The 13,887-nt window shown below is 40.0% G+C and overlaps 1 protein-coding gene across 3 annotated transcripts in view; it reads left to right on the forward strand.

The window, feature by feature from the left end:
- coq8aa (coenzyme Q8A, genome duplicate a) overlaps positions 1 to 13,887 on the forward strand; it is a 33,055-nt gene that overhangs the window by 1,786 nt on the left and 17,382 nt on the right. For all 3 annotated transcript variants that reach the window (XR_006009095.1, XM_041975787.1, XM_041975786.1), the window contains exons 2-15: positions 1,000 to 1,099; positions 1,730 to 1,812; positions 1,960 to 2,207; positions 2,288 to 2,483; positions 2,590 to 2,656; positions 4,907 to 4,981; positions 8,282 to 8,410; positions 9,558 to 9,643; positions 9,808 to 9,948; positions 10,332 to 10,413; positions 11,917 to 12,010; positions 13,258 to 13,399; positions 13,546 to 13,653; positions 13,781 to 13,846. Coding sequence is in view for 2 of the 3 variants with exons in the window: in XM_041975786.1 (XP_041831720.1) it covers positions 1,000 to 1,099; positions 1,730 to 1,812; positions 1,960 to 2,207; positions 2,288 to 2,483; positions 2,590 to 2,656; positions 4,907 to 4,981; positions 8,282 to 8,410; positions 9,558 to 9,643; positions 9,808 to 9,948; positions 10,332 to 10,413; positions 11,917 to 12,010; positions 13,258 to 13,399; positions 13,546 to 13,653; positions 13,781 to 13,846 (1,617 nt within the window). In the remaining variant the exon portion in view is untranslated. The remainder of the gene's footprint in view (positions 1 to 999; positions 1,100 to 1,729; positions 1,813 to 1,959; positions 2,208 to 2,287; positions 2,484 to 2,589; positions 2,657 to 4,906; positions 4,982 to 8,281; positions 8,411 to 9,557; positions 9,644 to 9,807; positions 9,949 to 10,331; positions 10,414 to 11,916; positions 12,011 to 13,257; positions 13,400 to 13,545; positions 13,654 to 13,780; positions 13,847 to 13,887) is intronic.

Genomic DNA, 13,887 nt, shown 5'->3' on the forward strand with positions numbered 1-13,887 from the left:
TATATTCAAGTAAGAAAACCCCAATACAAAAATAACAACATGCTTATGTTAATGCACGACTGATTTACAAAGATAAGATACAAGTTAATAAGTTCGTTATTTCGTGGTTCTCCTTGTTCACCAGAATTCTTTTTTTTCCCATGATGTTGGTCCGATAAGTTAGGAAGGATAGCGGCCCGCCGTCTAAAAACACAGAACAACCCTGAAGGAGCGCAGATGACCTACTTACTGGGTGACTCAGTCATTGTCTGTGCAGTGCCTCACGTATTGCTAAGACTCTCTCAGCACCGGCTTTTTTTCCCCCACTGTTCTAAATCCCGACTGAGCTGTGTTAAAGCGCATTGTCACACTTGGAGTACAGCACCTGTACAACAATAACATAGCAGCAGATAATTGTAATATGGGGGGAGGGCAGGGAAAGTTCTGCTGTTTTGATTCCTGGATGGACCATGAGTTATATTCATAAACATTACTGCCCCATTTAGTATTGGGCCTTTGAGAAAAGCCTTAATAGAAAGCAGTCTCACAGCCCTGCCAGTTATATGGTGAAAGAAACACCTTGAACATGAAGCATACTCATGCACCCACTTTTGCTCATGCACTGAAATAGCTGGAACACTCACTGTATCTTGTACTCCTCCTCTTTCGTTTCCAGTGACATTTTCAGATCAAATCCTGGACTACATATTCACAGCTTACATGCACGGGATTCGCCTTTCCTTTCTTGTGCGTGTGCCCAAACAGGGACTGGAGGTCATGAGTATTTATAGGCAAAGTCAAGACAGCTGTGTATGATTATGTGTGAATATATCTGTTGGCAGCGCAGAGCATGTTGACGATGGGTCTTATTTCTTTCCATCTTTAGTTCTTTGTGTCTTTGTCCTTTATCTTTCCTGGCAAGCTAATATTACAGTTAGATATATAAATAATCCCCCTTTTGCCTGTGTATTTTCAGTTCATTTAGCCTATTTTTTTCTTTTCTTCTTGCTCTGTGTTCAGACCATCATGGCAAGCGATATGATCTTATTGATGCGAGGCTTGGCTAAGTTGAGCCAGGCTGTGGTAGAGACTCAGAGCAACACCCTGCGCAGTGGGACAGGTAAGTTTACAGTTACTTTCTTCCTAGTTATGAAAAATACTTTCTATAATTGGTAATTGTTGTTCTGCAGGTTATGATGTCACTAAAAGGAAATAAAAGTTTCAGTGTTGGACCTATTGTTAAATAACTGAAACCATGATGATATTAAAACGTCCACTAGGACAAGAGCGACATTTTCATTTTTACCTTAAATTATTTGGTAAACCAGCAAAAAAAAAAAAAAAAAACAAAAAAAAACACAGAATAACTTTAATTTTACTAATAATTTTTTCTCTCTTTTTGTCCACACTGGCAACAGTAGGCTCACATGTATATGTAAATAAACACATCATAGATGGTTAATAAAAGTGGTATGACGACTGGTTAACTTTCAAGGCTCTGCAGCCATATTCTGGGAAAAAAAACAAGATTAATCCCATAAGGAAATTGTAACTATTACAATTATAACTGGTGTACTACTGTAGCACTACAAAAATGTTAGTTTATAATTTACTTTCTAAGGGCAAATGTAAGTAAACATAAACAGACTTCTGTCCAGTATTTATAAACCAAACAAGTACCGAATAGTTTGGGACAAATGCATACCAATACATCTTTAATAAATTGTCTTATTCGGTATTTGTAACCCAGCGGTCCAAGGAGTTGGTGCCGCTGTCCAAAGTGTCCAAGCGGCTGCAGAGCAAGGCATATCTGTGGCCATGATAAAAATGCAGGTATGTCTGTCTTTTGGGAGTCCATACCTTTGGAACTTCTACATAGTTCTCAGTATTGAAAGAAAACCTTTTATTGTCCTTAGTATGAATAGGAAGCTGTATGTTTGTGCTTTGTAAAAGTGCTTCTAAGTATCTTTGTTTTTACAGGAGCTGTCTGGTCAGCAGCAAACTGCCTCATCAGAGTCTGAGTTTGACTTTCCTCAGGATGACGTTGCATTCACCGCATCTGAATTAGGAGAGGAAGGCGCCGACTACTCAGCCGATCATTCAGGAAGTAGTGCTCATGCAGCAACAGGGTTGAACCATGGCACTGGGGAAAAGTCCATTTTTGAGGGATACAAAGATCCAAGTAAACAGTTTAGTGGCCACACCAGGTCTTACCACCAAGACACCAGGTATAAACAATGTGTACAATCCACAGCTCATTAGTTTTTAATGTTATTTCTGTCAGGTAAATGTGCTTTGTATGTGGCAGGCATTTCCTTGTGCAACATCAACTATACAGCCAAAGGCTAAACAGACATGCGTGGCAAGAGGTTTATTGTCAGCATTCAGCAAGTCAGCTCAGAAGCTACCATCAGGACCCGCCCTCAGTGGGGGGGCTGACCGCTGAGGACATGGCGAAGACCAGGCAGAGCAAAAGGGGTGACGCAAAACCACACAAACAGATGGTATTTCCTGTTCCTCACTTTCTTTTCCTAAACATAAATGTGCCCAGGTGTTCATGTGAACTCTGACTTTCAACTTCCACTTGTCCTCACATTGTGTCTTCCCAAGTTAAGCGAAAGAGCCAGAGAGAGGAAGGTGCCTGTGACCCGGCTTGGCAGACTGGCTAACTTTGGAGGTACAATTCTTTTCCTATCTCTGACTTTTGAGTGATTCACTTGTTATATATCTGACCACATGTGTAGTCATGTGTTTCTATGCAAGTATGCATGTACATCTGCAACACAGTGGACACAAAATCTACCTGGCTCCTGTCTTGTTTATGCTAGATGCTGATAGAGATTAGATAAGTAAGTTAAGATCTTGTAGCCTAACATTGTAATCTTTAGTCTGACTTAAACCTCCTACATGCCTCTTAAGATGGGATAACTGGGTGTAGAACAGTTGGTGTGTTATATGATTGCATGACCTTCAGGTCTATACAATGAAGATGGCACTGTTTGCACTATAGTCAAGAAACAACCAGAAAATCATCACATGTTAAACTAGAGCTTCACATAAACAAATGCTTTAAGCAAGGAGATGAAAGGTCTTTTTAAAGGAAGTTGAAATATTCCCTTCGATGTTTTCTCAGTTTTCACCAGCATCTAAAGTAACATGAAGATTTAGTCTGCTGTTAAGTGCTGGAGCTGCAAGTCTGACAGCCCAACTACAGTACGTAGTTACAGAGCTGTGCTGATGGAAGTCCACTTCAGCTGTACTTACTGTACCTACAATCCAGACAGTGTGGCACCTTCTCACAGAAGGTGCTGCAATTCATATTTGTGGGTGTTTTTGTTTGTTTCAGAAAATGCTTTTCTAGGGTAAAGCATAACGTGACTGCTCACCAGCTTGTAACTTCATTTCAGTGAGATGAGCGATGAGTAAACAGCTGACATCAAGTTAAACTGGAAATATGAAGGACAACATGAACTGGACAAAAGTAAATCCAGAACAGCCTCAGATAAATCAGAGTGGACTGCCAACACAAACATGTGCAGCAGAATTTAACCGCAGCTCATTTCTCACATGTAGGATATAGTGTGTCTACGCTGATGTAACGTGGAGCTCTAAGATGATTCAGCATGTTGACAGTGGTAACATTTAGAAGGTGTTGAAAAGTGGGGGAGAGGTGGCGGAGGAACCTGGCCTCAGCCTGTCCTTCACTCTCCTGTGATGTTTAGTAACAAATTTCTGTAAGTTTATTTTCTTTTTTTCACAATTTCAGATATTTCAGGTGTAAAAAAAACAAGGAGCGCATAAATCTGTTGGTTTGTTTCCCAATCAACAGCATTTATAGCAACCTTGTTGCTTTGCGTGTTACTTTAAAAGGTTTTGCAGAGGTTTATGTAGGCTTTTGAATTTAGGTGTAAATACCAATTAATAGGACAGAATGGCCCTCTAAGTGATACACGTTGTCCTTTTGCAAGCACACTGCTGCCCTGTACAAAATGGAAATGACAAGTGATGGACAGACACTTGTGCTTGGGGTGGAAAAATACATGTCACTCATGCATGCTCCAAGAAATGCTGATCTCTCTCTTTCTCTGGCTGAGAGCTGCACTCTGACATCATACTGATATATACAGTGATTTAGATGTTGTCTCTGGATTTATTTTTGCACATCTAAAGTCCTCCAAAGCTAGGGAAATGAAACTTAGATATAAAAAAAAAAACGGAATAAAACAACTCCGATATTAATTAGGTCACACAAGTTAAAACGGTGCAGAACTGCATGCAGATTCTAGCAGAGATTATGCTACCTCAAGACATGGTGTTTAACAATAAAGATGTTTCCATGCTTGTTGCAAACAAGGAAGTGATAATTCAGTATGCTGCAAGACACACAGTGTGTGACCTGCTCAGTCCATCTACAACTGCATCTTAGATGTGTTGCTTCATAGAGACCGCTGGCTGATTATGTAATGCAGGGTTATGTAAGGTGGAAACTTGGCAAGAAAAAACTTGTTCACACAACAGTCTTGCTTTTGATTTCCATCATTTGCAGATATAATCAAAAGCCTCATTGATGTAACTTCTCGTGCTGTTTTAGATGGCACAATTTTTCAGGGTTAATCTGTCCATTTTATCACCTTGGATTTAATTTTATGATTACAAATGGTAACTGTTGTTCATATGGTCAGTTCAGTTTATTGAAATACATAAATAAACAATCCTGAAAAACTTATTTTGGATATAACATTAAGATTGTTGCCTGTGGATTTACTGATTGATTTTCTAAATAGATCTTTTTTTACACACCTGCATCATTGTTTTCTAATTTCGCTATTGGTATGAGTGCTTGTTTGCCTGTATGATAAATGGACTGATGCTTTAGTTTTCATAGCAAACTAGTTCACTCTGATATTTCTGTTTCTGTCTGCAACAGGACTGGCTGTAGGTTTGGGTATTGGAGCCTTGGCTGAAGTTGCTAAGAAGACCATCGGACTCAATGGTGCTGCAGGTAAGGGCTGAAACATGCCTCACAAGTGCACAACTATTTGTTTTAGCTTTCCACTACCACATGGGGGCATTGCTCAAAATGTGGGATATCTTGTATTGTAGGTGCATCTTGGTTTTGTTTTTCCTGTTGCTCTGATTTGGGAAGAGCTTTTGTATAGGACGTTGTTGCAGTTGATAATTTTGTGCTCACCAGTGACATATCTGAGTGTTTATTCTTTTTATTATAGATAAGCTTTCTTTGCTTGAGTTAACCCTTTAAATCCTACTGCGTCACCAGTAACACAAAATGCATTGTCATTCATTACTCTAGTACTTAAAGTGTTAACTTGTAGCCAATCAACATTCATTCAACACGACCTACAGCTCCACAGGCTTAGTGCTGTGTCCTGCACATCCGTCTGTCTGCCTTCACTCTGCAAAGGCTCTGCTGAGGGACATGTATGTCAGCAGCAGTATGACCCACCTTTAAGAAACAAACACACCCCACTGGCTTTTGCATTAATATTGTAGGGTTTTTCACTCTTGCATTTTCAGATTTTTTTTTATGGTGGAATAATTCAGCAGAAAATGAGAACTAATCTGCTCTGTGATGTGAAATAACATCTTGATGTTAGCTATTTGATCAGCCATGCTGGTAATCTAGACAAGGGGTTCCCAAACTTTTCCATGCCAAGGCCCCCGAAACAGCAATAGCTTCTGGCTGGGGACCCCCAAACCCACAGATAATGCTGCAAAATATGTATAGAAACATCAGCTTTTAGAATGTATTTACTTTATTCACTATTCAGTAATTATTGCATTCATTTTTAGCATAAGAAAATTATTAACAAACATCTTTTCAAAACTGAATGATAAACTTTTCAACAAATTGTTGACAGACACAAACAGAACAAAAGAAATTAAACATCTCGTGTTTGTGTGTCTGGAAGTGACAGACACTAGTGGGACACTAGAGTCTCCTGATGGAGGACGCTTGTCGAGCAATCATGACCATTTTTCTGGTTGGCTGTAAAGCCATACTTTAAGTATGCAGCATCATATTTTAGGATTTTAGTTGGCCATGAGTTCTTAGGTTTTTTGTGCAGCAGAGTCCTCCACAGCGGGGCTGTTGGTCCGCTTCTTTGGCCAAATTTTAAAAACCTGTCCATTTTATGCTAGCTAGCCATATGTTAGCTTGAGGAGCAGCTTGTTAACCGCCAGGTCTACACAGATTATGTCATCATGCCAAATTTTTTTTTTATATATATATTTTTTCTTTGCTTAGCTATCTAATTTTCTGAGGCACCCCTGGCAGCCCCCACTTTGAAAACCACTGGTCTAGACAAGCTATCTCTCATAGCTGCTTGAAGATATTAGTTTCAGGACAAGGTTACCTTGGATTTGGAAAAGACTGATGGTTGGTGCTTCCGTAGATGTAAAATCTTATTTAAAGTGCTGCATCCTTTGGCAACCACTCTTTGCACTTGCTTCTTGCATGTCAGTGGTAATTTTCTCTTCCAAGTAAAGGCTGTGTTTTTGTTTTTTTTGTCTTTATTATTAAAATAAAAGATTTGTCATCGTCACTTTCTTCAGCCATCACAGGGTTTATTTTTTTTTTATATGTCCAGAAGCAACATGCACACAGCAGCCTTCATATTCAATTTCCAGCTTAATTCTTTAACTCTCTTTGCTGCTATCTTTTAATAATAATGTAAGGTGTCTTAAAAAAATCAGCTGGTGTTTGTAGATCCTGACAGACAGACATACATGAAGAGGTTGTGTATTGGCTGTGGAAAACCTAACCAGTATTTAGCTAGAGCCTACTTAGAACTGCACATGACCTGAGGGATTCCTGCATTTTTTTTTTTTTTGTCTCAGTTCATTAAAACGGCTCATACAAGATAAGAATAACAGAAAACTGTTTTAAAACCACATTTTTAAAGCTGTGTGTCTTTAAACAAAAAACTAGTCCATGCCTACTGATAGTTTATTAAGGTTTCATCAGAGTGATGCATTTCTGTCAGGTTTGCATGTGTGTTTTTTTTTTATTATTTATGTTTAGCAAAAGAATGTGGAAAGAGTTGTCCATCTCCTTTCTAAATGAATAGCCTTCCTGCAGAAGCAAACTTCTTTTTTCCATCATGCATGTTACCACATGTTCCACACATTTTGAACGCTTCCTCCTTGACCAGCCTGCCTCTAAAGCAAGCTTTCCTACTCTCCTCCCATAGCCTACTAATCCAAAAACAGACTAAGCTGAAACAGTGTGCACAGGGTTAAATCTGTGACATTTGTGCATCTGCTGGTTAGTATTTATCCTTGTGTGTGCTTTAATCCCAGTTGGAACGCTCGTGAGTGTGACTGTTAAAGCCTCTGAAGGCAGACATAGCTAAACACACTACCTGACGGCCTACTAACACACTTACAAGCCGTCACATCACTGTGTGACAGCACGTTTTACTACACACAAGCGCAGGCTGTGTATGCACCTGGATTTACACTTTTAGTGTTTAGACTGATGTCAGAAGGCTTCATGTGTACAATAACACTGTGAACTGAAGTTTTTCTCACATGTCCGTCTCACATTCATTTACTTTGGTGACCTGCAATAGTGTTCATGGTTTTACTGTAAACCAGCTCGCTCTGTCACATCTCAGGTTTCCCACCTGCAGGGATAGCCATCTCACTATTGTGGAGATTTACAGTTTCAGATGCTTCTTCAATTTGTCTGCTGTCCTCTAAAATGAAGTTGGATTCAGTCTGTGTAACTTTAGTCTCACAGCTGATTATCTCGCTCCCTCACTTATATGTCACAAAGTCCTCTGTAATTAGAGTATTTGCAGCAGAACCAGTATTGGATCATAAAGTTATGAGGAAATAGTGGGTGTGTCATTCCACATGTGTGCTCTAAGGTCTAAAGTTTGACTTTTGTGTTGAGACACTTTCGTAATAGAGCATGTTTTTTGTTTACTTTGTGAGGCAGTTGGAGTCTCGCAGGATCATGATAGAAATTATTGGCAGACTCAAAGTTTTGAGGCATGTTGTGTCAGAGTCCTTTACTGGCAGCTACAGGCAGGTTAGAGGTGTGGCAACAGTGGTGTTTCTTGCAGAGGCTAGCTTTAATACGGGTATTTAACTAAAAAGAGCAACAAAAAAAATACTATTTTGAATTTTCATTCCAAATTTTACCAGCACTCAGCACTGGATTCAAAGTTACCTGTGATAGAAAAACATTGTATTCAGTTCACCTGCCTTGTATTCTGTGTTTGTCCTTGTTAAAAGCAGTTTCCAGTTAATCTAATCACATTTTTTGTGCTTCCAGGTGAAAATAAAAAGGCTGTTCTGCACTCGAGTCCTTTCCTGTCTGAGGCCAATGCTGAACGCATCGTCAGAACTCTGTGCAAGGTCAGAGGAGCTGCACTGAAACTGGGACAGATGCTCAGCATTCAAGGTGAGCCACAAACACCCACTCATTCACACTTAAACTTGACTTTTCTTTTTCTTTATTCATTCTAATTAAAGAACTTGGGAATACGTTTGGCATTTAATAAACTCTTGACAAGCTGTAATTTAGGTCATATGCTCTAGTAGTTTAAAAAAAATGTTGAACTCACTCAAAACCGCTGTGACAGCTGTTGCATTGGCACTGACATGCTGGTAATTTGATGCTAGTTTATACTCATGCATAAACCACAGATAATACAGGTGCATGACAACAGTAAGTAAACATCAATTTAGCACGGAGGTTACGAAGCCGGTTCAGGTAACAGCAGTCCGCACATAGCAGTGTTGTTTATCGCTGTTGCCCCACTGCTTGACCTTGCCTGGTGTGAGCTTTGTTCTCTGGTATTCACGCTTTGAGCTGCAAACATGTTGCTGCGAACTTTGCATGGACAGCACGATGCAGTAAATGAAATAAGCAAGCACAGTAGCAGAAAAGAAAAGGCGATGGGCCTCTCAGTGTTTACCAGCTAGGGTTCAACTCTGTGCATGATCCTAACATGCATGTGCATGGTTACTGGCGGAGCTGAGATGCCTATCTTTAAAGCAGTGACAAGTTCATTCTTAAATCATGAGTAAAGAGGGTCACAGGCGCCTCACCATTCTTCCACAGAGACTGTAAACACTGAGATAACTCACAGTAATGATCTAACTGACTGGAGTTGTGTAAATCTGGAGTGTACAAATCACTGCAGCCGTCATTGCCCTCTGCTGACATTTCTCTGTTATGGCAGGAATTCAGCTGTGAGCTGATGACTCGTCAACCATTGTACCCTTTTGTACAACACTAGAATAGTGTTAACCTTGAGGGGTGTGAAATGGTTTCTAATATGTTTGCAATACTGATTGTTAATACCAGCAGTAACCAATCTTAGCAGCAGATATTACTGCTGGTATTAACAATCAGTATTGCAAACATATTAAAATATATTGAATATCAGACAAACTACTATGTCAAGGTTTTGGGGAATATCTTGGTAATCTATGGCATGCATCAGCTAATGTATCGGTTTTACAGCTTTTCTCAAAAATTCAGATCTGTTGTCAAATTTGGTGTTCTGCGTTTTTAGTTTAGTGAAGGTTTTTGTTCGTTTCAGATGATGCATTCATCAATCCTCAACTCGCCAAGATCTTTGAGCGTGTAAGACAGAGTGCCGACTTCATGCCAATCAAACAAATGACAGTAAGGTTCCTTTCTTTTACATAAACTTGCATTCATACATTTTAATTGATGAGGTGACTAATTATCTTTTTCACCATAACAGAACTACTATAAAATAATGCTTTATTCCATCAGTGATAAAAGAACAAGGTGTAAAAATAATACTTATTTTTGTCTGTTTACAGAAAGCGCTGAACAGTGACTTCGGTCCTAACTGGAGGGACAAGCTGGAATCTTTTGAGGAACGTCCATTTGCAGCGGCCTCCATAGGACAGGTCCACCTGGCGAGGATGAAGGATGGAAGGGAGGTGGCCATGAAAATACAGGTTAGGATAAAAACCTGTGTGTGTACACAGTACACATGTCAGAAAGATAAACACTGCTGCTGGAGAGCATGTGTTTAAACCATGCATAACCTACGCTTCCTTATCTGTTGACTTGATTTACTCATTACATCGGTCAAGTAATAATCATACATGTGGTTTTTAATGGGGAAATACCTGAGCTAAAGTTGTTCCATGTCTTTACAGTATATACATTTTCTTATTCCTATTTAAATTATTTAAAAAATGCTTCTAGAAATTATGTGTAACATGCCTCTAATGAAAGCATGGTAATGTATTGGATTACAGATAATAAATGTTAGGTTATAATTGTTATATTACAAGTACATTTAAATTTACTCTCCCCTTCTGTCCCTGTTTTTTAGTATCCTGGTGTGGCCCAGAGTATCAACAGTGACGTCAACAACCTGATGGCGGTGCTGAATATGAGCAATGCTCTCCCTGAAGGTAAATGCTCTACCTCAAACACTTAAAGTCTCTCACACCAAAAACAGGAAGACTTAACTTCTTACTCAGAAAACACACCTATTGTCTTCAGCTTTCCTCTGATATGTTTCTCCTGTACGGTTTTCATTGGTCAAATAGCAGCTTGCACAAATAGAGATGGGTCTGAATTTGGTATATCACCTGCATAGTCTAAACTTAACTTTTGGATTATTGCTTAACAATGTCTGCTTGTTATTTCAAATGCCATAAAAATTGCCTTTGCACACAAATAGATTTCACATGTTTTTTTATGATTTGTGGGTGATTAACTAAGAATGAAGACGCAACTGATAACGGGCCCAAACAGCAGTATTCGAATTAGGGGAATTGTGGTGTTTAGAATAAGAGCAAGAAGGCTGCAAACGCAAAATAAAATTCGACCTGATGGAGATACAGATATTAGTGGATGAGGCAAATAAAAATATTCCTGAGCTCCAGCAAAGAAATCAAAACGTCACCAGAATGATTTCAATACAGAAGAGTATTTGCTAAACAGCAAATCCAGTTGGTAACAACACAAGAACACCAGATGAGAGGCGGTGACAAGATAGAAGACGAAGTTCCAAAGCAAATTGCTTATAATAAAACCTCAGCAAATAAGACAGGTGGGGTCTGGGACAGGAGAAGCCTCTGACCAATATTTAGCCTCTGGTTCAGCTCACCTACTGTGTAAAATTTCAGCCTAAGACATATTGACCAAATAAACGTGCCTCCAGTGGCTCTTTTTGTTACACATGAGGTGTGCGTTGTGTGTGCCAGTGGTGGCGCATTGCAGCACACAGTCGATCGAAGATGGTGTACAGGTTGTAAGGGCGTTTAGTGCCAGCAGACCCTGAGCACAGCAGCAACAGCCCTTCCTGCATAATATAGCATTCAACACAGCCATGTGTTTGAATAATCTTTGCCTCTGCATTCCAAAAATATTTACACGAGCTGCAAAGATGTGTGCTCTCCGTCGTCTTTTGTAGTGTCTATGCCTCCTCCTTGCAACAATAACTGCAGCTATTTGAGCCAGTTTGTGTGTGCTATGTTGATCTATTTACATTTGCTCCTCCCAATATTTTGCACTTTATTGCATATCCATCAGAGGCAAATGTGCTAAATGAATTACATGTCTTATTTTGTCCATTTACCAGACCCAATCCTCAGTGCATCCAGTTAGTAAATTTAACTTCAACATGTTTTTGCGTGTGCAAACAAATGCAAAACTTTTGTAAATCAGGCCCTTTGTGAGTAAGAAGCCAATCAGAGTCTCATCACTGGTTCTGCTCAGACATGCTGAAAGCAATGTTTTCTAATGCTGTTTTTTTCCCACCACAGTTCATTTCCTTGGATAAACATGCATTGTTGTGACAAGATGATGATTAATAAAATCTCTTGATGAACGTGCTTTTGTAACCTATGCTCCCATGTCGGAGTTTTTTTTTCTAATCCTGTTTTCATAGTTACTATTTGTGTCTGCAGGTCTGTTTCCAGAGCATCTGATTGATGTAATGAGGAGAGAGCTTGCACTGGAGTGTGATTATATCAGAGAAGCCCAGTGTGCAAAGAAGTTCAGGTAATCTATAGCATATGTTTAAGATCTGTTACATTCTAGGTAATTAAAACTACAGAAGGCTTTTTCTTTCATTGTTTTGCATTTTACACTTTTACAAGCATTCGGTTTTATTTATTACAAATACACTCTGAAATAAGACACGATGTCCCAAAGCTGCTCGATTGGATTCAGGTTTGGTGAACAAGCAGGTCAGTCCATGGCAATAATACCTTTTTCTTGAAGGAACTGCTGACACACTCCAGCCACATTTAGGCTGAGCATTGTCATGCATCAGAAGGAACCCAGGTTCCTTCAGCAGCATATGGTCTTACAGTGGGTCTGAGGGTCTTATTTCAGTTCCTAATAACAGTCAGAGCACCTCTTCTAGCACATGTAGGTCTGTTCAGCCCTCCAATGATATGGCTCCTTACATCATCACTGACCCACTTCCAAACCGGTCATGCTGTAGGAAGTTGCAGGCAGGAGAACGTTCTCCACAGCATCTCCTGACTCTAACGTCTATCACGTGTGGATCTGTGAATCTGCCAGTCCTGGCGTTCTCTGGCAAATGTCAATCAGGCTGCACGATGTTGGGCTATGGGCACAGGCACCCACTTGTGTACGTTCGAACCCTCGTACCACCCTCATGGTGTTTCTGTCAGTTTAAGCAGATGCATGCATATTAGTGGCCTGCTGGAGGTCTTTTTGTAGGGCTCTGGCAGTTGTCTTCCTGTTCCTCCTTGCACAAAGAAGCAGATAGCAGTCCTGCGTCTGGGTTGTCCCTTTACAGCCCCTCCACATCTCCTGGTATCTCCTTCAGTCTCCACCCTTGATGACCTGCACTACCAGAGCAACTTCTGCGGGTTGCAGTTACTGCCTCACGTTACCTCTAGTGGTAAGGACATCGGCAAAATGCAAATGTAACCAAAAATCAGCCAGAAAGGATGAAGATGGTGAAACGGTCTGTGGCCTCCACCTGCAGGACCATCACTTTTATAAGGGTTGTCCTGCTAATTGCCTCTTTTCCACTTGTCTGTTCCATTTGTATAACAGCAGGTGAAATTAATTCACTATCAGTGTTACTTCCTAACTGGACAGATTGATATCCACAGAAGTATGACTGACTTTGAGTTACATAGTAACAATTGTGTTCTATTTATTTATTTATTGAGCTGTGTAGTTGAGTTATTTAATTCCCTTTTTAAATATTTATCTATATGTAGACTTAACACTCTATCTATCTCTGTGTCTGTTCATGTTTGATTCAGGGAGCTATTGAAGGATGATCCGTTCTTCTATGTCCCCGAGGTGATAGAGGAGCTGAGCAGTGGCCATGTCCTGACTACTGAACTTGTCCCTGGATTTCCCCTGGATCAGGCCGAGAGCCTCTCGCAGGACCTGAAAAACGAGGTACAGCTGACAGACCAAAGAGAGGCCGAGATTAAAAGATATATAGCTGTTTAATGTTATTATTTAATTCAATAAAAGGGATTATTGTTTCCCATTGTTTCCACTTAGTCCCTTAAAATCTGTACTCGTAACTTTTTTTGTCTCAGATCTGCAAGAACATCCTGTCGCTGTGCCTCCGAGAGCTGTTTGAGTTCAGGTACATGCAGACCGACCCAAACTGGTCCAACTTCTTCTATGATCCACAGACACACAGGGTGAGTCCATACACACCCAAAGTGGTTATCCCAGGAGTTAACTTCGACTATTATTCTTGTTGCAAGACGTGGCACAGAGAGTGAGATTAGATATTAAGAAAGTGATCATTCTGTTATGATTCGCTAGGTGGCACTGCTGGACTTTGGAGCCACAAGAGGATTTGATCAAAGTTTCACTGATGTCTACATAGAGGTAAGACCAGGCACCTGAGCCCAGTTACTCATTTAACAGTA

This window comes from Melanotaenia boesemani, chromosome 22, assembly GCF_017639745.1.
Source record: "Melanotaenia boesemani isolate fMelBoe1 chromosome 22, fMelBoe1.pri, whole genome shotgun sequence".
Lineage (NCBI taxonomy): Eukaryota > Metazoa > Chordata > Actinopteri > Atheriniformes > Melanotaeniidae > Melanotaenia > Melanotaenia boesemani.